The sequence below is a fragment of the Loxodonta africana genome, chromosome 10, assembly GCF_030014295.1.
Source record: "Loxodonta africana isolate mLoxAfr1 chromosome 10, mLoxAfr1.hap2, whole genome shotgun sequence".
NCBI classification, from domain to species: domain Eukaryota; kingdom Metazoa; phylum Chordata; class Mammalia; order Proboscidea; family Elephantidae; genus Loxodonta; species Loxodonta africana.
The window spans coordinates 91,442,236-91,465,665 of NC_087351.1; the positions used below are offsets into that span (position 1 = coordinate 91,442,236).

At 39.1% G+C, this 23,430-nt stretch overlaps 1 protein-coding gene across 10 annotated transcripts in view; it reads left to right on the forward strand.

The window, feature by feature from the left end:
• NRXN3 (neurexin 3) overlaps positions 1 to 23,430 on the forward strand; it is a 1,785,202-nt gene that overhangs the window by 799,995 nt on the left and 961,777 nt on the right. For all 10 annotated transcript variants that reach the window (XM_023546430.2, XM_064292808.1, XM_023546429.2 and 7 more), the window contains 4 exons: positions 4,496 to 4,615; positions 16,882 to 17,263; positions 18,022 to 18,212; positions 19,119 to 19,292. In XM_023546430.2, coding sequence (XP_023402198.1) covers positions 4,496 to 4,615; positions 16,882 to 17,263; positions 18,022 to 18,212; positions 19,119 to 19,292 — 867 coding nt within the window. The remainder of the gene's footprint in view (positions 1 to 4,495; positions 4,616 to 16,881; positions 17,264 to 18,021; positions 18,213 to 19,118; positions 19,293 to 23,430) is intronic.

The following is a 23,430-nucleotide window of genomic DNA, read 5'->3' on the forward strand; positions in this document are numbered from 1 at the left end:
CCTTCTTGCACAAATAGGAAGATATTCCGGTAAAGCAAAGTGATTATGATATAGGCATTGCCCCTTTTCTCTCTCCCATAAACAAAAAAGTTTCCAAGTGCTACCTACCCACGTTTGGGAAACTGCATTTTTGGAGGATGGAAGGAATTTTTACTCCCTGCATATGAGCAAAACCATCTGGTTTAGTTGGTTCGGTCAGATCTTAGAAATGTATTGGCAAACAATATGGGCATTAACTCTGGTTGTATTGCTCCTGAGGGGAAAAACAAATTCCTGTAAATGAATAGCCTGGTTTAAAAAATATAGAAAATCTAGCTACATTAAAACTAATTAAAATCCAAAATCCACCTCGCAAAGGTGTGTGCTCATAGTAATACTCAAGTACAGGTTTTCACCACACACCCCCATTCCCTATTTACTGAAAGAGGGAAAAGTATCTGCTAATACCTGAGTATCATCTACCTCCAAGCAATCAGCAAGGATTTCTCTCTCAAAGGGAACTTTCCTTCTAATTTTCCATTTTGATTTTCTTATTCTTTCTGACTTCTAATGAAAATGGGACTTCCATAGGTTACTGTGGGTCAAGTCAAGAAAAAAAATCTAATCAGTATCCTTCAATCATGTGCCCTCTTCTCTCTCCCCCTTTACAGGAGAACTAAACCATCTTCTGTGCAACAAAGCTTTACCTCAAAGAGAAGGTGCTAAATGAGTTTGCAGTGAGGTTAGGTTAAGCCTGGGCATGTGAGCTCTCTGTTCTCTGGTGGTAACTCCACTTCTATATGCTTTTGCATCCCAGAAATCTGGACCTGGGATTTGGCTTCTTTGCTCCAGGCGTGAGTGTCATTACCTGGGAAATTCCACCCAGGGGTATCAGGAAATTTATTAGCTTTCTGTATTTAGATGAAACAGTGATGGTCTAAGCAGTCTAAGGGGAATCAGATGATTATTTTGTGATCAATATTTATTAAATGATAAAAGAAGGGGAAGCGCATCTCATGTGTACATCCAATATGCATTCCGTTTCATATCGTATTTCTCCTAGCTATTAAAAAGAAAAGGAGCAACAGGGAAATGGATGACTTTGAGTGTTGTTGTTTTTTTTGGTTAAGTTCCCACCAGTTTCATTTTCAATCCCAACTTCAAGGAAAAAAAAATGATTTCCTTCTTCTTCATATCTGGACTTCTCTTTACGTAGAGTGAAAAAATTCAGCATTCATTGTTTTACTGATGCTGCCAATGGACTCTGTGCTTGAATCTACCAGAGAAAAGCTTTCCTAGACTAGATCCTCCTGCTTTGAAAATCTGACAGCTTGCATATGCTTCACTTTTCAGCTTGTATCCGCCTCTTACATCACTGGATTACCAATTAAATTTGCTCCTTCCCTCCATTTGGCTGGATTTCCAGCTAAGTTTGAACATCATTTTATCTGTAGTAGGATGAGTTGACCTTTGGGCTTGATGAAAGATAAATGCCGTTGACTCTCCACTTTTATGGCACGAGAGTTTTTCAAAAGCTCACTGAAATCCATTTATTTGCTGCTTGGAAATGAATGCTGAGCAATATGTATTGCCTACAATTCTTATGAGATGAGTGTGAATCTTCAACTTTTAGAGTACTGAGAATTGTTGGGGTTGGAGGTATCAAATATAACTCGTGGAACATGAGAGGTTTCCGTTATTTTTTCACATCTTTGGTTGTAGACCATCAATCACATCCTAAAGCTTTAGAATCAAATGGAAAGTTAAATATTTTTGTTTGGATCTGACTGTGGTGGACATTTCAAGGACACCACAAGAGTTGAAATACTTACGAAGCATCAGCAGCATTTAAAACAAGTTGGGCTGAGGCACAGCTTGCTTTACATGTCTATGGCTAATATGACACTGATGTAGAAATGCCCTAAAACTAGCTGTGTTTGTGTTAGTCATTTTCCCTCTTATCTTGTTCCTAATCATAAAAATTAAGTAATGTGGAAAAATTGCCTAAAGAACAGATGCCACGTTATAGGAATTGTTTTAAATTGCCTGTGTTTGTAACAGTTCTGCCTCCATAGTCAGTGTTCTCCACATCTTTTTTCATTCTTACTGAAGCATTTGCATGCAGAATAAAGGGGATAAAAATAAACACGCACGCAAAACAAAAGAAGGTTTGTTTCTTTTGAGAACATCTGTTTTTGCTACAAACTACCCAGGAAATGTAGTCCATTTTCTCCCAGGGGCCTCACAGTTTGCTGTTGCAAAGGCAACTGTTACGTGAGTCTCAGGCCTGAATAGGAGGAGATAGTGAGCATTGTTATCTAATGACCAAAAATGGAGGGAAAATCCTGATGCAACTGATAAATTGGTAATATAAAAGGCAGGCATACTCACAAATCAGGGGAAGTGAGATTGAATATAAAATGGCCTACTATAAAATTATTTTTTCCTAAGATTCATTGATCACATTGCATCATGACCCACTTTTGAGTGCATTTGGTTTACTTTAAGTTTCGTCACTGAATTCTCAGAATTCGTGTGCATTTGGATTGCACTTGAGGTGCAGGGTACATTCTGAAAAAAATAAGTCATATTATCTGCTGGATACTTTGAAAACTAGTTTCTTGTTTTCGAGAGAAAAATTTCCTCAAATCTGAATTGCTGCCATAACCCCTTATAAACAAACTATAGGAATGGTAATGACTAAAAATTAAAAAGTGCAGATTAAAATTAAACCAGTAGACTCATTGCCAAGAAGAGTTGATTCCAACTCATGGAACCCTCAGGCGTGTCAATACAACCGTGCTCCATAGGGTTTTCAATGGCTGATATTTTTGGAGGTAGATAGCCAGACATTTCTTCCGAGGCACCTCTGGATAGACTCAAACTACCAACCTTTTGGTTAGCAGCTGAGCTCATTAACCATTTGCACCACACAAGGACTCAGAATCTACGCAAAGGAACTTTTTTTTTTTTTTTAAATGACCTGATTTAAAAGATCTCTATCCAGGTGGTACTCTTTCCCCGCCCCTCCCCCAAACAGTATATAATAACTTCACTCTTGGGGGCAGGGAGGGGAAAGAGTATCTAATGAACTCTATATAATAAAGCTTTCAAAATTACTTAGATTAAAAAAAATGGGTTGAATTTATTTGATGGTTTCCAAAGAAACACAGACTTATGTAGACATCAGTTATTCAACAAGCACTTATCAATTGGAACCTAGCATATGGTCTTCTGTAATATTTCAGATATATAATATCCATAGGGACATATTTTTCAGTTATATATTTCATCATTATTTTTTAAGTCATTTTCAGGGATAGGGCTTTCTTCATGTCGATAGTCTGATCCAGAAAGATTTAAACAACAACTTCTTGCAGAGGCTTTAGCTATCTAGCTAGAGAGAAAAAAACTTGGTCTAAGTCCTCTGGTTCTATGCTGTCTTCTTTGTCTTTTCAATTCATGCATCAGTTAATTGATGGTACAGCCTGAAGTACCAGGGCATTTATTTTTTTACTTTACTAACTAGATCGTGTCAATGCCTCCTCAGTGCTTCTCTATCTTGTTAGCTGTGGCCCCGTAAATACAATTATTTTCTTTTGTCCTGATACGTCATAGGGTGAACATGATTCTTCATAGAGTGAACTTGAACATGATTCTTCATAGAGTGAACTTGAACATGATTCTTCATAGGGTGAACTTGAGCGTGATTCTTCATGGGTGATCTTGAACATCGTCTTGAACATCTTGAGTATGGGTATCTTGAAACGATTTGGTTTATTTCCTCCTTTGGTGGCCCTTTCTATAGAATATTCTTCTGACCATAAAAGGTTCAATTTGAAATTTTATATTGTTTTTTAGGTCTTTGGATCTTTTTGGAGGATGATGAAAAATAGGATGAGTCTGGGGTTCATCATCTTCCCTTCAGGAGCATTATTTATATTGGGGTTTAATCCTTGCCATTATTAGTATTGTCATGATTACTATTGTGATTTCTGTGGTCGATAGGACCATGGGTTAATGAAAATGTCAGGTTAAGAAAACATACGTTGCAGAGTTCTTTTCTCATCGAATTGGTGGATACTCTCTAAAAGCCAGACTGGTGTATTATACCTAAATGACCAAATGATTCTCAAAAATTTAGGATGGATTTCCTGTGTCTCCAAGAAATTCATCAGAATTTTAAGGCTTTGGGAAACAAAATGAAAATTGACCACTATTGGCTGTAATTTTTCACTTATTGCCATTAGAATTGCAAACCTTGTACCTATAGATAAAGAAGAGTGCTTCTTTCTTTGACTGTTTTGTCATTGTCTGTAATGGTTTAATTGAGACTTTTGGAGGGACTTATTCTGGAAGACACTGTTGGATTAGTGAAACCAGGATGAGCTTTGGGGGAGGCACAGTTCTTTCAGTGCTACTGGGTCATGTGCACCAGTGTGGCTTTAACAACCCTGATGGCATGAGCATGACTTCTAGAAGTGATTCTAACTTTGGCACTTACCACCATCCTTAGGCAAAGGACCTGAGACCCTGTATGCGGGGCAGAAGCTCAACGACAACGAATGGCACACCGTTCGGGTGGTGCGGAGAGGGAAGAGCCTTAAGTTAACAGTGGATGATGACGTAGCTGAGGGTGAGTACAACGGTGGTGATAGTTTCTCTTTTTTGCTCTCATAGTCTTCTTGACCTTTCAGTGAAGGATGGCTTATTTATTTATTTCCAATACCTTCTAATTTGATTCTTTGAGCTCACAGGTTATATACCCTCTTTTGACAAGCTCATGCAAGCCTACGAGTCTTCCTACGTATTTTCATAATTTCTTTTCACAGAATTGTATCATAGAGCTTACCCCCTCTCTAATTAAATACTTATGGACCTCTCCCCTTAGGTATAGATTGCTTGCCTGGAGAACAAAGGCAGGGTTCTACTGATCATTGTATTATTCAGTCATTCAAAAATCACTAATCAGTTGACCTCCCAAGTTCTAGTTCTTTCTCTAACTTTTTACCAGAGGGAGACAGATAAACCAGAAATGCAGAACATCACAGGTAAAGTCGGAGCGCTGTTGGAACAAACGGTTAAGCACTCAGCTGCTAGTCAAAAGGTTGGTGATTCCAACCCACCCAGTGGCTCGTGAAAGAAAGACCTGGCGACCTGCTTCCCTAAAGATTAAAAAAAAAAAAAAAATCCCTAAAGATTACAGCCTAGAAAACTCTATGGGGAGGTTACTCCGTCACATGGGGTTGCTATGAGTTGAAAGCGACTTGATGGCCTCTGTCAAGAACAACAACATAGGTGGAAGTAAGTACTTAGAAAGCGCTTACTAAGATTTGGTTTAATTAATTATTCATCTCATGGTTATTAATTGAGTGCCTGTTATGTGCTGAGCACTGTTCTGAAAAGCATTGAGAATATGGTGGTGAACGAACAGACAAGCCCTTGCCTGGTGAATCTGTATTTTAGAAGGAGAACGAGTAAATGAGTGAATTTATACATATGTAAAGGAACATTCAAATCCCCACACAATCAATAAATATTTCCTGAGAGCCTGTCATATGCCAACAGTGTGCTAGGGATCCCAGAAGATAAAAAAGGAAGCACAAGGCATTGCCTTTTTCTTTAATTAGTGAGCCAATCTAGTTGCTTATATAGGATTCTGGTATTTGAAACTAAGACAAGAATATATAATGGGATTTTAATTTGGGTGGGTAAGACTACAGTTGTCAATCAGAAGAGAAAATAATCAGTTTGGGCTAGCGAAATCAGAAGTGGTTTATGAAGAAGTGGTTTAGATCTTCAGCCAGAACTTGAGTGTGTATAATTGGTGAGGTGTAGGGTGGGAGAAAGGAGCCCTGGTGGCACAGTAGTTAAGCACTTGGCTGCTGACCGAAAGATTGGTAGTTCAAACATACCAGCTGCTCCATAGGAGAAAGATATGGCATTCTGCTTCCATAAAGGTTACAGTCTTGGAAACCCTATGGGGCAGTTCTACTCTGCCCTATAGGGTTGCTATGAGTCCGAATCGATGCAACGTCAACAGGTTAAGACGGGAGAGAAAGGATATAGTTAAGTGCCATCTTACAAGCTGCATCCCGTATATAAGTCTACACACTTTTATATTTCAGAGCAGTACACATCTCCTGTTAAACAGAGTTCTTGTCTATATGGAAATGAAAATTTAGGGTGCAAGTAAATCTAAATAAGGGAAAACATTCCTGGTGGCAACATAGGGTATTAGAGAGAACACTGTTAGCATCAGGAGACCTGAGACCTGATGTTAACCTCTGGATGGTATTGGGAAAGTCACTGAACATACCTTAGCCTCGTCAAATGAAGGCTATCTCTGCAGTGTCTTCCATGATAAAGTCAGGACCCCTTGGGTTTAGTATAACCTTTGCTGCTAAACTATTTTATGCCTTTTGGATAGATATACTAAGTCCCTTTTTCCTTATGTCCTCATTTTTATACTTGAAATTCTATTATTTCTAAGGCCCTTTTCAGTGCAAAGCTGGAGAAACCTTGGCTTCCTGTAGTTTAACTTTGTAGATGTGAGACTGAGCTTCTATACTTCTGAATTCAGGAATTACAGTGAGACCTCTGTTTGTGTGTGTATATGTGTGTGTGTGTATGTTTGTGGGAGTGTGTATATGGGTGTGTGTGTGTGTGTGCATGGGGAGAAGGAGAGCCTAGAGATAGGGAGGAGGATATAGCATATATATATATATATATATCCAGCTCCCACTAGACATCATGCCTTACACATATCAACTCCTTTCCTCCTCACGGTACCCTTGCAAAGTAAGTGTTCTTATTTTACATAAGGGGAGCATGAGACTACAGGGAGTTGTGAAATTTAGCTCCAAATCCATGTCTGTGTGATTCCAAAGTCCCACATGATTCCACCAAATCAAGCTGTTTTCTAGGCTTCACAACCCATCATAAGAAGATGGTTTATCTTACTATATAAGAAAAAATAAAATCGAATGGGTTTTGGAGAAAATGGGGAATACTTTTCAACAGGTAGACTGTGATGCCCAACTCCTCCACAGAAAACAAACAAAGGTAGGCAGGACCGCAGCAATAATCGAAACACTGCATTTGTGTGTAGACATAGCTTAGTGGTAGAAGGTAATGTTTCCTGCCTGTATGCCTGAAGAGTAACCTAGCTGTAGTCAAAGTAAGCAAAGGGACGTAAAGATGGTTCTAAGGCTTAGAACCGACAGTCTACATGAAGTAATTCCAAAGCTGTTACTGCAGACAGTCCCACATCACTTGCTGACTCCTCTGGGCTCAGCACAGTAAAGCTAAAAAAAAAAAAAAGCCCAGGGAGACGTTATTCGCAGCATGTTCTGAATAGTAGCCACCAGATGGCGATGTCACTCCAGTCTCTCCTGACTGAGTCTCAGTCCCTTAAAGAACATAAAGGGCTATAGCGCTAAGGGTGCAATAATGCGTATTCCCTCCCTCCGTCATTATTCTTTTATAAAAACTGTGGAATGAAGGTAATTACAGATTGTGCTTTCTGTTACCACTAATAATTAAAAAACAGGGCTAAACCATGGAATGCCCAAGTCATCCAGTAATTTGATATTTGAAATTAATGAAGCTTTTTCATTTTTAGCCTTACCCCCTAGTTTGCTGCTGATGGAAGAAAGCAACCATAAGGATAAGGAAATTTGGGAGAAGAAAAGAGCTATTTTGATTATGAGCTACAACCTTGGATTGCTTTTTACAGTGATGAAGGGTCTGGGAATTTTAATTTTAGTTCACAGAAGTCATAAAATCAGGCAGTGAAAGTAAAATACCACACAGTCCCCAGGTTATTAAGTAGTGTCTTATTGGCTTGTTTAGTAATCTCTATCATGCTGTTTTAAGGTCCCCCAGTGAGCCAAATTTTGAGCTAATTTGTAGAAATGATGTAAAGAATAGGTCAGACTCACAAGAAATCAAAAGCGATGAAATATTATTCAACCTGGTGGTTTTCATATATTGTAACATAATTGTATTCCTAGAAAAGTAGTAAGTTCAGTTGGCAGTTAATAAGCGTTGATTGATTGGTGGAGCTGGCTTTCTATTATCAAGAATAAGTGAAAAGAATACCTTGCTTGGGTCATGCTCCTCAGGATTGGGACTAAATGCCACGTGAACCACCCCCACTCCACCCAGGACTTCTTTCCGGTACAAAAAATAAAAAGTCACCCCTCTTTTGACTACCTTGTCTTATGTTGAATTCTTCCTTTTACCTATGAACGTAGCACATATAGCACCAAGTTTTAAAAAAGTAATTTTCTGAAGTTTTCCATGGAAAACTTATTCTTCAGGTCAAAAAAAAAGCATAATAAGATAGGTTTGGAAGCTGTTAGGTTAAACAAAAGGAGCCCTGGTGGCTCAATGTTTAACTGCTGGGCTGCTAACCAAAAGGTCCGTGGTTCAAACCCACCAGAGGCTCCAAGGAAGAATTTCAGCCTAGGAAACTCTATGGAGTAGTTCCACTCTGTCCTGTAGGGTCACTATGAGTCAGAATCGACTTGATGGCATGCAACAACAACAGGTTAAACAAAATGAAATGTATTTCTTTATTGCAAGACTTATTGGGATCCTTTAGTATACTAATGCTCATTGCTAATCATCAATAATTAAGTGCACGGTACATATTTACTGCATTTACTTGGCTCCAGTACTATTTTTTTTAAGTAAAGCATTTCACAGCATACACTTTTGAAAAATCATGATGTTGTGGAGAATAGAGTTTGGGGGTGAGGGAGCTAGAGGATTGTGGGCAAAAGTGTGAGCATCAGGTGGGTATCCTTCATTGAGACACTGTAAGCCTTCATTTTCTTAATTTCTCTCACCATGCCTGGAAGCCGTCGAAAGTCAAGTCCTTTTCTCTAAGCCTGTCTCATCATTTCTTAGCTAAGTCTTAGTGTTGGCCGGGAGCATCATGCAGAGAAATGGCAATGCCTAATTAATCTCTGGTCACCATGTGTCTGTCAGTTTATCATACTCTGATGGCTCGCACCTTGCTGTGATGCTGGAAGCTACGCCACTGGTATTTCAAATACCAGCAGGGTCACCCATGGTGGACAGATTTCAACGGAGCTTCTAGGCAAAGACAGACTAGGAAGAAGAATCTGACAGTCTACTCCTAAAAGCATTAGCCAGTGAAAACCTTATGAATAGCAGCAGAACATTGTCTGATATAGTGCCAGAAAACGAGCCCCTCAGGTTGGAAGGCACTCAAAATATGACTAGAGAAGAGCTGCCTCCTCAAAGTAGAGTCGACCTTAATGATGTGGTTGGAGTCAAGTTTTTGGGACCTTCATTTGCTGATGTGGCATGACTCAAAAAGAGAAGAAACAGCTGCAAACATCTATTAATAATCAGAATGTGGACTGTGTGAAGTATGAATCTAGGAACATTGGAAGTCATCAAAAATGAAATGTAACATAAAGATCGATATCCTAGGCATTAAAACCAAAAAAAACCTGTTGCTGTCGAGTTGATTCTGACTCCTAGCAACCCTATAGGACAGAGTAAAACTGCCTCGTAGAATTTCCATGGAGTGCCTGGCGGATTTGAACTGCCTACCCTTTGGTTAGCAGCTGTAGCATTTAACCACTATGCCACCAGGGTTTCCATCCTAGGCATTAGTGAGTTGAAATGGACTAGGATATTTTGAATCAGACAATCATATGGTCTACTATGCTACGAATGACAAATTGAAGACGAATGGTGTCACATTCATCCTCAAAAAGAACATTGCAACATCTATTCTGAAGTACAGTGCTGCTGGTGATAGGATAATATCCATATGCCTGCAAAGAAGACCAGTTAATATGACAGTTGTTCAAATTCACCCACCAACCACTAATGCCAAAGATGAGGGAACTGAAGGTTTTTTACCGACTTCTGCAGTCTGAAATTGACCAAACGTACACAATCAAGACACACTGAAAATTACTGGGAATTGGAATGCTAAAGTTGGAAACAAAGAAGAAGGATTGACAGTTGGAAAATATGGCCTTGATGATAGAAAAGATACCAGAGATCGCAAGATGGAATTTTGCAAGACCAACGACTAAGTCATTGCAAATACCTTTTTTCAACAACATAAATGGCAACTGTACACATAGACATCACTGGATGGAATGCACAACAATCAAATAGACTACATCTGTGGAAAGAGATGATGGAAAAGCTCAATATCATCAGTCAGGACAAGGCCAGGGGCCTTTTGCAGGACAGACCATCAATTGCTTATATGCAAGTTTGAGTTGAAGCTAAAGAAAATTAAAACAATTTCAAGAGATTCAAAATACACACTTGGGTATATCCCACTTGAATTTAGAGACCGTCTCAAGAATAGATTTGACACATTGAACACGAATCACTGAAGACTAGTTGTGGAATAACATCAAAGATATCATACATGAAGAAAGCAAAAGGTCATTAAAGAGACGGGAAAGAAAGAAAAGACCAAAATTGATGTCAGAAGACTTTGAAAGTTTCTCTTGAATGTAGAGTAGCTAAAGCAAATGGAAGAAATGATACAGTAAAAGAGCTGAATGAAAGATTTCAAAAGGGCATTTCAGAAGACAAAGTGAAATATAATAAAATATTCAAAGACTTGGAGTTAGAAAACCAAAAGGGAAGGACACACGTGACATTTCTCAAGCTGAAAGAGCTAAAGAAAAAATTCAAGCCTCAAGTTGCAATTGTGAAGGATTCTATCGGCAAAAAATTGAATGATGCAGGATGCATCAAGGGAAGAAGGAAGGAATACACAGAATCACTGTACCAATAAGAATCAGTCAATGTTCAATCATTTCAGGAGGTAGCACCTGATCAACAACCGATGATATTGAAGGAAGAAGTCCAAGGTGCACTGAAGGCATTGGCGAAAAACGAGGCTCCAGGAATTTACAGAATACCAATTGAGATCTTTCAACACACAGATGCATTGCTGGAGGTGCTCACTCATCTATGTCAAGAAATATGGACGACAACTACCTGGCCAACCAACTGAAAGAGACCCATATTTGTGTCCATTCCAAAAAAGATGATTCAACAGAATACGGAAATTATCGAACAATATCATTAATATCACACACAAGTAAAATTTTGCTGAAGATCATTCAAAAGCGGCTGCAGCAGTGCATTGACAGGGAACTGCCAGAAATTCAAGCTGGATTTAGAAGAGGACGTGGATCCAGGGATATCATTGCTATGTCAGATGGATCCTGGCTGAAAGCAGAGAATACCAGAAAGATTTTTGTTTTATTGACTATGCAAAGGCATTGGACTGTGCGGATCATAATTATGGGTAACAGTGCAAAGAATGGGAATTCCAGAAACTTAATTATGCTCGTGAGGAACTTGTACGTAGACCAAAAGGTAGTCGTTCCAACAGAACAAGGGGATAGCGTGTGGTTTAAAGTCAGGAAATGTGTGTGTGTGAGGGTTGTATCTTTTCACCATACTTACTCAGTCTGTATGCTGAGCAAATAATCCAAGAAGCTGTACGATGTGAAGCAGGAGGTGATGATAGGATTGGTGGAAGATTCATTAGCAACTTGTGATATGCAAATGACACAACCTTGCTTGCTGAAAGTGAAGAGGACTTGAAGCACTTACTGATAAAGATCAAAGACTATAGCCTTCAGTATGAAATACACCTTAATAAGCAACATCCTGATAACAGAGAAAATATTGAAGTTGTCAAAGATTTCATGTTACTTGGATCCAGAATCAACACCCATGGAAGCAGCAGTCAAGAAACCAAAAAATGTATTGCACTGGGTACATTTGTTGGGAAAGACCCCTTTAAGTGTGGAAAAGCCAAGATGTTACTTTGAGCATTAAAGTGCACCTGGTCCAAGCCATGATCTTTCAGTTGCCTCATATGCATGTGAAAGCTGGACAATGAATAAGGAAGACTGAAGAAGAATCAATGCTTTTCAATTATGGTGTTGGCAAAGAATGTTGAATATACCATGGAATGCCAGAAGAAGGAACAAACCTGTCTTGGAAGAAGTATAGACAGAGTGCTCCTCAGAAGTAAGGACAGAGAGGCTTCGTCTCACATACTTTGGATGTGTTATCAGGAGGGACCAGTTCCTGGAGAAGTACGTCATGATTGATAAGGTAGGAGGGTCAGCAAAAAGAGGAAGACCTCCAACGAGATAAATTGACACAGTGGCTGCAACAATGTGCTGAAATACAGCTACGATTTTGAGGATGACGCAGGATGGGGCAGTGTTTCTTTCTGTTGTACAGAGGATCATTGTGAGTCTAAACTGACTTGATGGCACCTAGCAACAAAAACGCCAAACAAATGTCTCAAAGACAACTTTCCTTCTTAGCTGTTAGTGATGCTTACTGTGTTTAGGTCCCTCTGTTAGTCACTTTGGGAGATATAGAAGAGGCAACTCTTAGTCTCTATTTAGAAGGAGCTTTTTTTAATAGAGGAGGAGAGAAAAACAATAAGCAATCAGAAAATAATTAAAACATTTCAGAGAAAGGAAAAGAAATGAACGCTGCATAATTAGTAATAGTTTTTATTTTAACAGGTTTGAGCGCTGGGCGCTTGATAAGTTTTTAACAGGTTTGAGCACTGGGCGCTTGATAAGTATTAACCATTTAATTCTGATAACTTCATCCCTATTTCACAGATGGGACACTGGAGCACAGAAACGTTAGATAACCTCCCAAAAGAGCCCAATTAAGAAGTAGTGGTATTGGAATGTAAATCCAGGGAGGTGCACGTGCTCATCCGCTGTATATAATTGCCCCAGGGAAAGTTACAGCTTGAACTTGGCCCATCTTTTCTATCAATTATGTTCTCAATAAGCTTCATCACTCTGAAGGCTGGCCTCTAGACTGCTCATCAACCCTCCGTGAAATGTGTAAGTAACCATGTGAGTAGGAGCGAAGGCAACAGGGCTGTTCTAGGGGAGCTATTGAGTGCATTAGCCATGAATTAGATGGAATGGCCATTATAATAGTTGGCCACTGAGAAGAAAATGTGAACTCATCACAGCAGCTTCTGCATGGACATTTAATCACTTACTTTACTTGAGTATAATGTGAGGAATAAGTCAAGCTTATTTTCTCCAAAGACAGTACAGTGTACAAGTTAAGAGAAGGGCTTTGGAATCAGGCAAACCTGGGTTCAATTCGGCCATCTGTCATTCATCACCTGTGTGAATCTTGACTCTGTTCCTTACCATCTCTAATCTAAATGCCTTAATCTCTAATGCTAGACTATGAGACCTATCTTTGGTTTTATTGTGATGATGACGTGTGCCTGGCATATAGGGAATATTCAGTAGCCTCAGCTTTTCCTTGTTATCTTTCTCCTGAGATATTCCTTTTTCTTCCCAAATATTAAAGCAGCTACTATCAATAAGCATATATTTAGCCCTTTAATGGAAAGGCGTTTTAGGCTAAAGATGGCCTTTGGGGGACGTGAGTAAAAAGGTCCCCAGTTACTAATATTGATTAGGTGACAGTTGGGTTTTTTTTTTTTTTTAATGTAGTTTGTTAACTTGGAACAGGATTCAAACTTTATAAACAATTTATTTCATGCTTTTCCTGCGTTCTTTCACAGCACAGAAGGCCTGATGCCATACTTCTTTTGGAACCTTCATTAGTTCTTTTAATATTTGGTGAGAACCAAAACCAAACTCATTGCTATCAAGTCAATTCCTACTCATAGCAACCCTATGGGACAGTGTAGAACTGCCCCACAAGGTTCCAAGGAGTGGCTGGTGGATTTAAACTGCTGACCTTTTGATTAGCAGCTTGAGCTATTAAATACTTGGTGAAGCCAGTTTCTTTTCTAGTTTGGCTCTGCTTCCCCTTCCTCTTCCCAGCCCCTCCTCCTAAACTCTCAGAATCACTGTAAACCTCCATCCGGTCTGTGTCCCTGGAATAAGTCCTCACATTCAATCCTTAGCTTCTCCTCTCCTACATATCCAAGTGCTTGCTCAGTTTTTCTGTTTCAATCAACACCTTACTTTCTTTTATTCCATCTTTATAAAATTCATTTTCTAGTGAGCAGAATGTCCTAACTCCTCAGTTCTTGAGATCTGTTTACCGTAATTTCTGTCAACTCCTAAAACTATAATCCTTTAAAAGTTTACCTTAAAATAGTTTAACATAGTTCCTTTGGAAGCATTCTGGAACCCGAGTCTTCACCAGGGATCACCCCGTTCTCACTTCTTGGTTCTCGTTGCTGATTATTTATTTATTTTTAAAATAAGAATTACCATGACTACCAGTGTCATTATAGTTGAATTTCGCATTAAACTGGCTATGACTCACCCTTCCCATCATTCTCCAGCCCCAGCCCCTATTCCTGGTGTTAGCTGATGTAGTCAAATTGACGTTGGGGGTTTATTTCAGCCACTTCAATCTTTAAAGCATGTGTATTAGGTTATGCTACTTTGCGTTTTTATGGCCAGTCCAATGTTCAATACTAAGTAATTTTATGCAGTAATTCTTTTCCCAAGTTATTCAATTGTTGGCAGATTTATGTTGCATTTTGATTTTTGTTTTACTACAGTTTTATATTTAAGTTAACCAACGTCATTATTTTATTTTTGCTTATATTAAGAGAATGATTTGTCCTTAGTTGTCAAAATACAGTGTAGAAGCTTGTAAAATGTTAATCTAATTTTTGTGCTTATGAAAGATTCTTTGAATTAGGCCTGAGTTTACTCCTAAAGAGGTGAAATTAATAATGGGCATCTAGGAATGTGAGTTGGTTGCATCTCCTAGATATTGGAGTTTAATAAAATACCCCCCCCCCTTTTTTTTGTACCTGAATTCGGAGCCAGTTAAAAAAATGCAAGGCAGATGAAAATTAAGTATCATTTTTATTAATAACACTAATATCGAAAAATGTGGCTTATATCTACTGAACTTCAGAATTAGACAGAACTGCCCACCCAGATGCTAACTCGGGACTAGGGTGTGTACCCTTCACAAAGGCAAGATCTGTCTCTATAACACCCAAGCCCTGGAATAGTAGAATAGAACCTGTGTTTCCTGAACACACTCCTCACTCCCCAAAGAAAAACAGGAAGTGTCAGGGGCTGAACCATGTTTATTTTTTGTTGTTTTTACAGATTACCCTTAGTCATTCAGATTATGTCACTTCTTTTCCTCTGCAGAGTTGTAAGAGAGAGGTCTGAAAAGATATCAGAAATGTCTTGCTAGGAAAGTTTCCCCCATATGGAAACCAAACCCGTTGCCATCCGATCGATTCCGACTCATAGCGACTCATAGATTCTGACTCATAGCGACCCTGTAGCACAGAGCAGGACTGCCCCATAGAGTTTCTGAGGAGCAGCTGGTGGATTCAAACTGCCAGTCTTTTGGTTGGCAGCCATAGCACTTAACCACTGTGCCACCAGGGCTCCATATAAGTGAGTAACAGGAGAGGTGAGGAAGGTGGAGTTTCTTTCCCCTCCCTGTAATATTAGGGCATAATTTGTTAAATTTTAATATGATTTGTCTACATAAATGTTGAGGGAGTCAACTGCAGCCATTCAGATGTTTTCCTTTCCTTTGATATTAGAATTTCCAGTCGCCTTGCTTTTATTTCAAGCCCTCCTTTTCACCCCTGCCCCAGTTACTCCCTCACCACTTCTAGATAAATTAGGTCAGGAAAGGTGTGGTAGTTCATTTGTATCAGTTGGAGATCTTTCAGAAGCAAGTGTCTGAAACCCAACCTAAATGTTTTAAGCACAAAACAGAGTTTATTGCCACAAATATTTTAAAATCTAAGTAGGCTGACTGAATCCAGACCCTCAGGTGATATCATCATAGAGAAACTGTTTCTCCCCAATTCTTTATTGTCATCTGAGTTGGCTTTTCCTCAGGCAGGCTCAGTCTCTCTGGTTACTGAGTGGCCCCCAGCAGCGCTAGGCTTTCTTCTTATCCCTTCAGTAAGCCTTGCTTGCAGAGGAAGCTTCTTTCATAATTGTTCCAGCTAAAACTCAGGAGCTGAACTTTACTGGCTAAGTTTGGGTTGTGTGCTAATCCCAGTAGCTCACAAGGTGTGGCCCTTAGATCAGAAGCATAAGCCTCAACTAGGAACTTGTTAGAAATGCAAATTCTCAAGCTTCAGAACCTGGGGGGCTGATGCCCAGCAATCTGTGTTTTAACAAGCTGAAGTTGATTCTGATATAAACTAAAGTTTGAGGACCATTTGGTTAATCCTTAGACCAAATTTTATGGTTAGGGAGAGAAAAGATACTGGGTGACCGTCCCTGGGTAACTTGATTACTCTAGGAAAGGGTCATTACTGGAAGAGGGTCAGCTTCATCCAGCCATTGGTCTAAAGGTGAAGGGCAGAGGATAGTTTCCCAAAGGAAAAAGAAGTATTATTATCAGAAAAAACAACAGTTGCTGGGCAGGTAAAATCAACATATTTTACAATATAACCTTTTCCACAAGTACTAGGTAGTGAGTTATCACAGTGAGAAATATTATTAGTGAATGACTAAGGCTTGTTTGTTGTCTCTTCAAGGGTTAGGACAACAAAGAATTTTCTTCTTATAGTATATGTTAGTGCCTGATTGCTTTCCTGAATAGAGAAAACTGATAATTGTAACCTTTGGTAAATTACCCATGATCTCACACTTTTCTTTATATGATGGGACATCTGAGTGGCTGTTTAAGAGCGTGGGGTACAGGGTATATAACTTGGGCTGGGACAGTCCTCAAATCCCCAACCAAGGTCAAGTCAGGTACATACTTTATTGATATTTTGTTTTCTGGAACTGCCTCAAAGAAAACTGAATATCACGTGCAGAAACAAGTTGGACCTAGATATAGTATGATAAAAACTGACACCTTATTCTATTGATACCTCATTTGTGATTTTCATAGGTACGATGGTCGGTGACCATACCCGCTTGGAGTTCCACAATATTGAAACTGGTATCATGACCGAGAAGCGTTACATCTCTGTTGTCCCCTCCAGTTTCATTGGCCATCTGCAGAGCCTCATGTTTAATGGTCTACTCTACATTGATTTGTGCAAAAATGGCGACATCGATTACTGTGAGCTGAAGGCCCGTTTTGGACTGCGGAACATCATCGCTGATCCTGTCACCTTCAAGACCAAGAGCAGTTACCTAAGCCTGGCTACCCTCCAGGCCTACACCTCCATGCACCTCTTCTTCCAGTTCAAGACCACCTCAGCTGATGGCTTCATTCTCTTCAATAGTGGTGACGGCAATGACTTTATTGCAGTTGAGCTAGTCAAGGGGTAAGTGGAAGGAATCAAATACTTCATACTGGATATCGTAGCTCAAGCCCTGAACAAAATATAGACATGAAAAAAATGTGTCCATTCTACCCCACCCTCTATTCCTGATATATGCTAGCATGTTCATTGATTAGAAGAACAGCATAATGGTTTGTACTGGAAGAGAGAGAAATTCATTTATTTAAAGATCTTTTATTAATACTCCCAGTCTCTTTACTATGAAATGTAGTCCTGTGAAAGCTATTTTTGCAATACAGGGCTATGGGAGGTGTTGTAGCTATCTTTTGGGCAGTATTAACTACAACTACCAAACTATAGCAAGAAATGAAATATAGATATTTTTAGCCCTACCATTAGACCGTGTATGCAAATTTAAAAAGTTGCCCTTTTGTCAAGGCATTTTACTCCCATACACAGGAAAATGGTCAAAAATATACAAATCTGTAATTAGCTGTGAACATAAATGTCACTGCCTAGTGTTTTGTAGTGTGCCACGTGTCTACTTAGTGGCCCTGGATTTTTATTAGTTTTTTTTTTTTTAATGTTAAAAAAAATTGGGCTGTATGGATATGGAATGAAAGTGAAGTATGATAAAATAGGATCTGACTATTTTTGTAATGCTGAATCAAGTGTTAGTTATTTCTGCTTGCTGCCATTTTAGCGTGGGGATTTGAAGCTTTCTTAGCTGGTTACGCACACGTTGCCATTAAATCACTTCAAGGAATGGCAAGTCATCAGATGGCTATCGCCCCTCTTAGGTACATACACTACGTGTTCGACCTCGGAAATGGTCCCAATGTGATCAAAGGCAACAGTGACCGCCCCTTGAACGACAACCAGTGGCACAACGTTGTCATCACCCGGGACAACAGTAACACCCACAGCCTGAAAGTGGACACCAAGGTCGTCACTCAGGTTATCAATGGTGCCAAAAATTTGGATTTGAAAGGTAAACATTGTAAAGAAGTTTATCCTTCTTAGAGTGTTTATTATAATCCAAAGGCTGTTTCCAGAGGCAAACTGCAGTTCAGGAGTGCCATATATTTTTGATACATCTTGCATATCCTATTTTAACAATGTTGAAGTATATTATACTGTAATTTATTCAGTTTTTAATTAGACCACCCTTCAAGGAACATTTCATTTTCTCTGGAAACCTCCGAAATGTCTTACTGTAGGAGGACTGAGCGAAGAGGTGATAAATTCCAGTATGATATAATTTAACGTGTGGAGGGACCGTAGCATAGTGCAAGGAATATCGGCCTTGGAATCTCAGCTGAATCATTTACTGGCTGGGTGACTTCAGTGTAATTCTTAGCCTTGTTCAGCTTCAGTACATTATTTTGAAAAAATGAGAGTAATAACTGTTACTACATTTATGGATTATTGGGAATTTTAATGAAATAATGTATGTAAAACCCTCAGTGTATGATCAGTAACAAGCACGTTAAAAACACTCAATAAATGTTTTTTTTTAAATTGTTGTTAAGCTTAACTTCATCATAAAATGGGGGCAATACCTATCTCATAGAATTATTATAATTAAAATTCGTGAAATGGCATGTGTAAAATGAAAGACACGTAAGATATTTATATATTTATTTGCAATTTAGAAATTCTGGTAGTAATTTAACTTGGTTTAATTTTATTTGGTTTTTGTTTTCTAGTACAGCTGAAAACAGAAACCAAACCAAAATAGTTTTTGAAAACAAAAAGAAAAACCAAACCAGATTGAGACTATCTATCTATTAGATACCGCCATTATCCAACAGATGGCCTCAAGTTCAGTGCCTTTAATTGACATGGTGTTTGTATCCTTTATTCACTCCCTTTGCTTACTTACTTTCCTTTACAGGTGATCTCTACATGGCTGGTCTGGCCCAAGGCATGTACAGCAACCTTCCAAAGCTCGTGGCTTCCCGGGATGGCTTTCAGGGCTGTCTGGCATCAGTGGACTTGAACGGGCGTCTGCCAGACCTCATCAATGATGCCCTCCATCGGAGTGGACAGATAGAGCGTGGCTGTGAAGGTACAACCTTTTTTTTATGTAAGCTACAGCCTTGTTGCAAGCACCAAGCCTCTTTGCTGCCTCTGCCAGTGCCTCCTTCCTTAGTTTGACCAGTCCTTTCTCATTCTCATTTGCCATCGGTGTCCTCCTGTCACTGGTTGAGTATGTCAAGACATGTGCCACAGGCTCCAGGAATGTATGTTGGCAGATGTCTTCCCAGAGTCACATACTTGCCAATAAAGGACCTTTCCAGTCATTGACATCAGGCTCCTCCCACCGTGCTTCCGGAATGGCTGAAAGGACATCAGGGATTTATATTTATATTTCAATGCATGGGGAGTGGCAAATCAGAGACTTTTATATGAGCGTCACCATTAATAGCACGCTTCTCATTTCTGCTAATAGTGACTTCATTACTCAATGCAAATCTAACAGGAGGCAGGGAAGCATCGTCAGAATGCTGTGATGATGAAAGGGAACTAGAATTTATTAAGTTCGCACTAGATGTTGGGCACTGTTAGGCAGTTCCTTAGTGTGGTGCATTGGGATAGCTTGGGTTTTGGAGATAGAAAGACCTGGATTCAGGTTCGGGATGTCCATCTTATTAGCTATATGGAATTTATCAAATTATTTAATCTTTCTGAACTAATTTTCCTCACCTGTAAAATGGGGTGATAAAACTTACCCTGGAAGGTCATGTACATCAATCAGGCATACGTAAAATGCCAAGTAGGATTATTGTTTACGGATCTTATCTCATGTGAGACATCTGATAACATTACACAGCTACTCATGAAGCAAACAGTGCTTAGCCTTTCCTTGTCTGTAGGTGATTGACTTTCTCTTGAGGTTAACAGAATTTTACAGGTTTTTCTGAGCCCAAAGCAACCTAGCTTTAACCAGCAGAGGGTAGTGGTAAACACGTTCAGCCTTCCCTAACAAGTCTCTTTTGAATTCCCTTCAGCCTTGGGCTGGCTGGAAAATGACTGTTAATGAACTTGAGAGACAAAGAAGTTGGATCTTGACCAGTCACCAGGATCTATGTATTCTTTTGTCTGGTTGAGCCTCATGGTCCTTTGTTTGTGCAATCTGTTGTGCTTTCTCGTGTTCCTTGTTAATTTACTGCATCAAACCTGTCCATTCATTTCCTCCTAAGTGTTCAACTTCATTTATCTCTCCTGTCCTTAACCAACTCCCACCTAGGTTTGCTTACCACCTTGAAGCACATTTTAATAAAAGCTTCTCATCAGCTCTCCAGGCTGATTTCTAGTTGTGGAAGTCATTCCCCTTTGCCTAAGAGTCAATTTTCTGTGTTCTGCTAGAGATGAGACTGGTCGTCCCTATAACTCACTCCATTTTTCCTTTAGCCATAAATATTTCTTAAATTCTGTTGGCCAAATATAGGGTGTTTGTGTGTGTGTGTGTGTGTGTGTTTGTGTGTGGTAGTGGTGGTGATAGCCCTCAAAGCAGCCACTTTCCTTTTTTATTTATTATTGTTATTGTTGCACTGGTCTGCTCTTAGTTCTTTCAGGCATTAAAGGGAAGCCCTGGGATAGATTCAGCATTTGGAATTAAATTGAGTATATTAGTCAAGAATATTGCAGAATGACGATAATTCCAGTTATTCTGGAATAATTAATAATATCGAGTTAAATCATCATATAAAAGCACATATCAAAGAAGTATAAGGCACTGTTCAAATTGGAAGTATTTTTTATCATGCGATCAGTTCTACTTACAAAATTAGCAAGAACTGTCCAGTTAACTCTCCATCAGTTCTACTTACAAAATTAGCAGGAACTGTCCACTTAACTCTCTAGCAATGTTACACAGTAGAAATATAGCCTGAGTCACGTATGTAATTTTAAATTTTCCAGTAGCCACATTAAAAAAGGTATATAAATGAGCAAGTAAAAATAATTTTAATTTTATTTAACATAATCCAATATATACAAATATTATCATTTCAGCATGTAATTAATGTGATAAAAATCATTAATAAGATATTTTACTTTTTTCATATTAAGCGTTCAAAACCAAGTTGTAGCTTAATACTTTAGAATATACCAATTCATACTACACATGTTTAAAGTTAACAAAAACGACATGTGACTATGACTACTATATTGGAAACACAGCTCTAGAGAAAGTAAAAAATGTGTTGTGAAAAAATAAAACTTTAATGTTGGATTGAAAGAAGGTCTAAGCTAAACTAGCTTTTATAAGACTAGATTAAAAAAGTATAGGATAAAGGAGGAGGAGGAGGACCCTACTTAAGAGAGCTTTAAGAGAAGCAATGAGAACATTAACAAAAGGAAATTACCCGTCAAATTGGGGGAAATGTTCTTATCCTTACCTACAGCTCTATGTGCAGTTTGGTATGACTCATCACACACATTATGGTGGGTTCCAGCCTTCCTCTGAGTATGGATGATTGTTCCAAGCCGGATATTGTGACTTGATGGCTCTACTGTTCGAATCTATGGCAAGTCCCATGGGTCTAATAACACTGCACTCTATTGCCATGGAGATAATTGTGATGGGTACCCATCGAGCATTATGACTGCCCCATTGGGTGGGATGAAGTGAAGGATGAGTGCTGAGGGAAGAAGGCCCTTGTTTATTGTACACAAATGACTTGGGTAATTAGCCTAAGTGACCAGGAAAAATGGCCAGAAAGGGGGTTAAGGCATAAATTACTGTCATTGGAAGTTTGCACCATTGTGAATAAGCCCTTGTAAGAGATCCCAGGAGCGTTTTAGGGTTCCACAGAGATCAATCTGTAGAAGATGGTGGGGAGGAAAAAGAAGGGCATAAATCTTGGACAATTTGCAAAAAAAAGAAATGCCATTGGCATTCTTAATCTTTCATGCATAGGTAACCTAGCATGTCACCTCAAAAAGGCTTTTGGGTGTTAGACTTTATGAGACCATTGGAAGTGGAACACATTTCTTGGTATATCATTTTTATGTATAGAATAATACACAGGTAGGGGGCATGTTTTCATTACTAAGAACTGAGCCCTGGATCTCTTCAAGATGGTGAATGTGTTTATTCACATCAGCCAGGATATAGCACATATTCTTGTCAAAGTCATTGTTAATGATACTTCAAGGTCCCTAAGTAGTAAAAATCATTTTTCCTATTATATCTGACCCATGGCAGCAGATAAAATAAAATGCATTAGAATTAAAAAGAAAAATCTTTAAAACATATTAATCCACTTCTCTTTGGCTCTCAATTGTTTTTAGCAAAAAAGAAAAAAAAATCTTGAGCTAGGTTTTGGTTTTATGTCTCTAATATATGCTGAATGCGTAATTTATAAGTTAAATGCAATTTCTGGGCAATTCCTAACCAACAGCTAGCTATGAATTGTGGCCTCTTAATTCGGGCTGGGATTTTTTTTAAAAAACAACTGATTTGGTACTTGGCTGGTAGGAACTCTTCCTATTTAGAGGTCAGCTTTAATGAAGAGATCAGGACATTAATTGGCTAGAAATGCTATCCCACAATTCCAGATGGTAAACATCTGAGAGAAACACATGTGGTTCGTTTGGAGACTGGCATGAATAAATGAAAAAGACACTGATTTGGTGCCTTTTTGCCCACTGCCATTTTGGTTTGGCTATATTTTTACAAATTAAACAAAATGAGCTCTTTGGTGTTCCCATATCATCTTGATACAAATGCCTGATTTTAGTGCCACATTTCTTGCTGGCATTTGCAGTAGGGTAAAAGGAATGCTCCCAAGTGACACTGCCATTTTCAGCACCTAAATGTTCAGAATTATTTTTGTGGGCGCTGTCTGATTCTTCACACGTGCCTTTCAGTCTGGCCATGCACTATCCTTATCTCTTGATGTTTATTCTGACTGATGGAAAATCACTTTTCTGGACCGTATGCCTTGGGGTTGGCTGTGTGAATGTGGGAAGGCTCTTGTTACCCATTGCTTGTGCTTTGTCAAGTCCGATATTTCCCTGACCCTGCTGTGCTGACTTGGCTTCGAGGAGGTCTGCTCTGCCCCTGGTCTGTGCGTCCCTGTCCATGTTGTCTCTGGTGAGCCTGTAGAGCATATTGATTGTCTGTTTGGGTGATGTTGGTTATGCCGATTGCATTTTCGTTCTGTAATGTTACCCTGGTTTACTCTGCCTCTTACTAA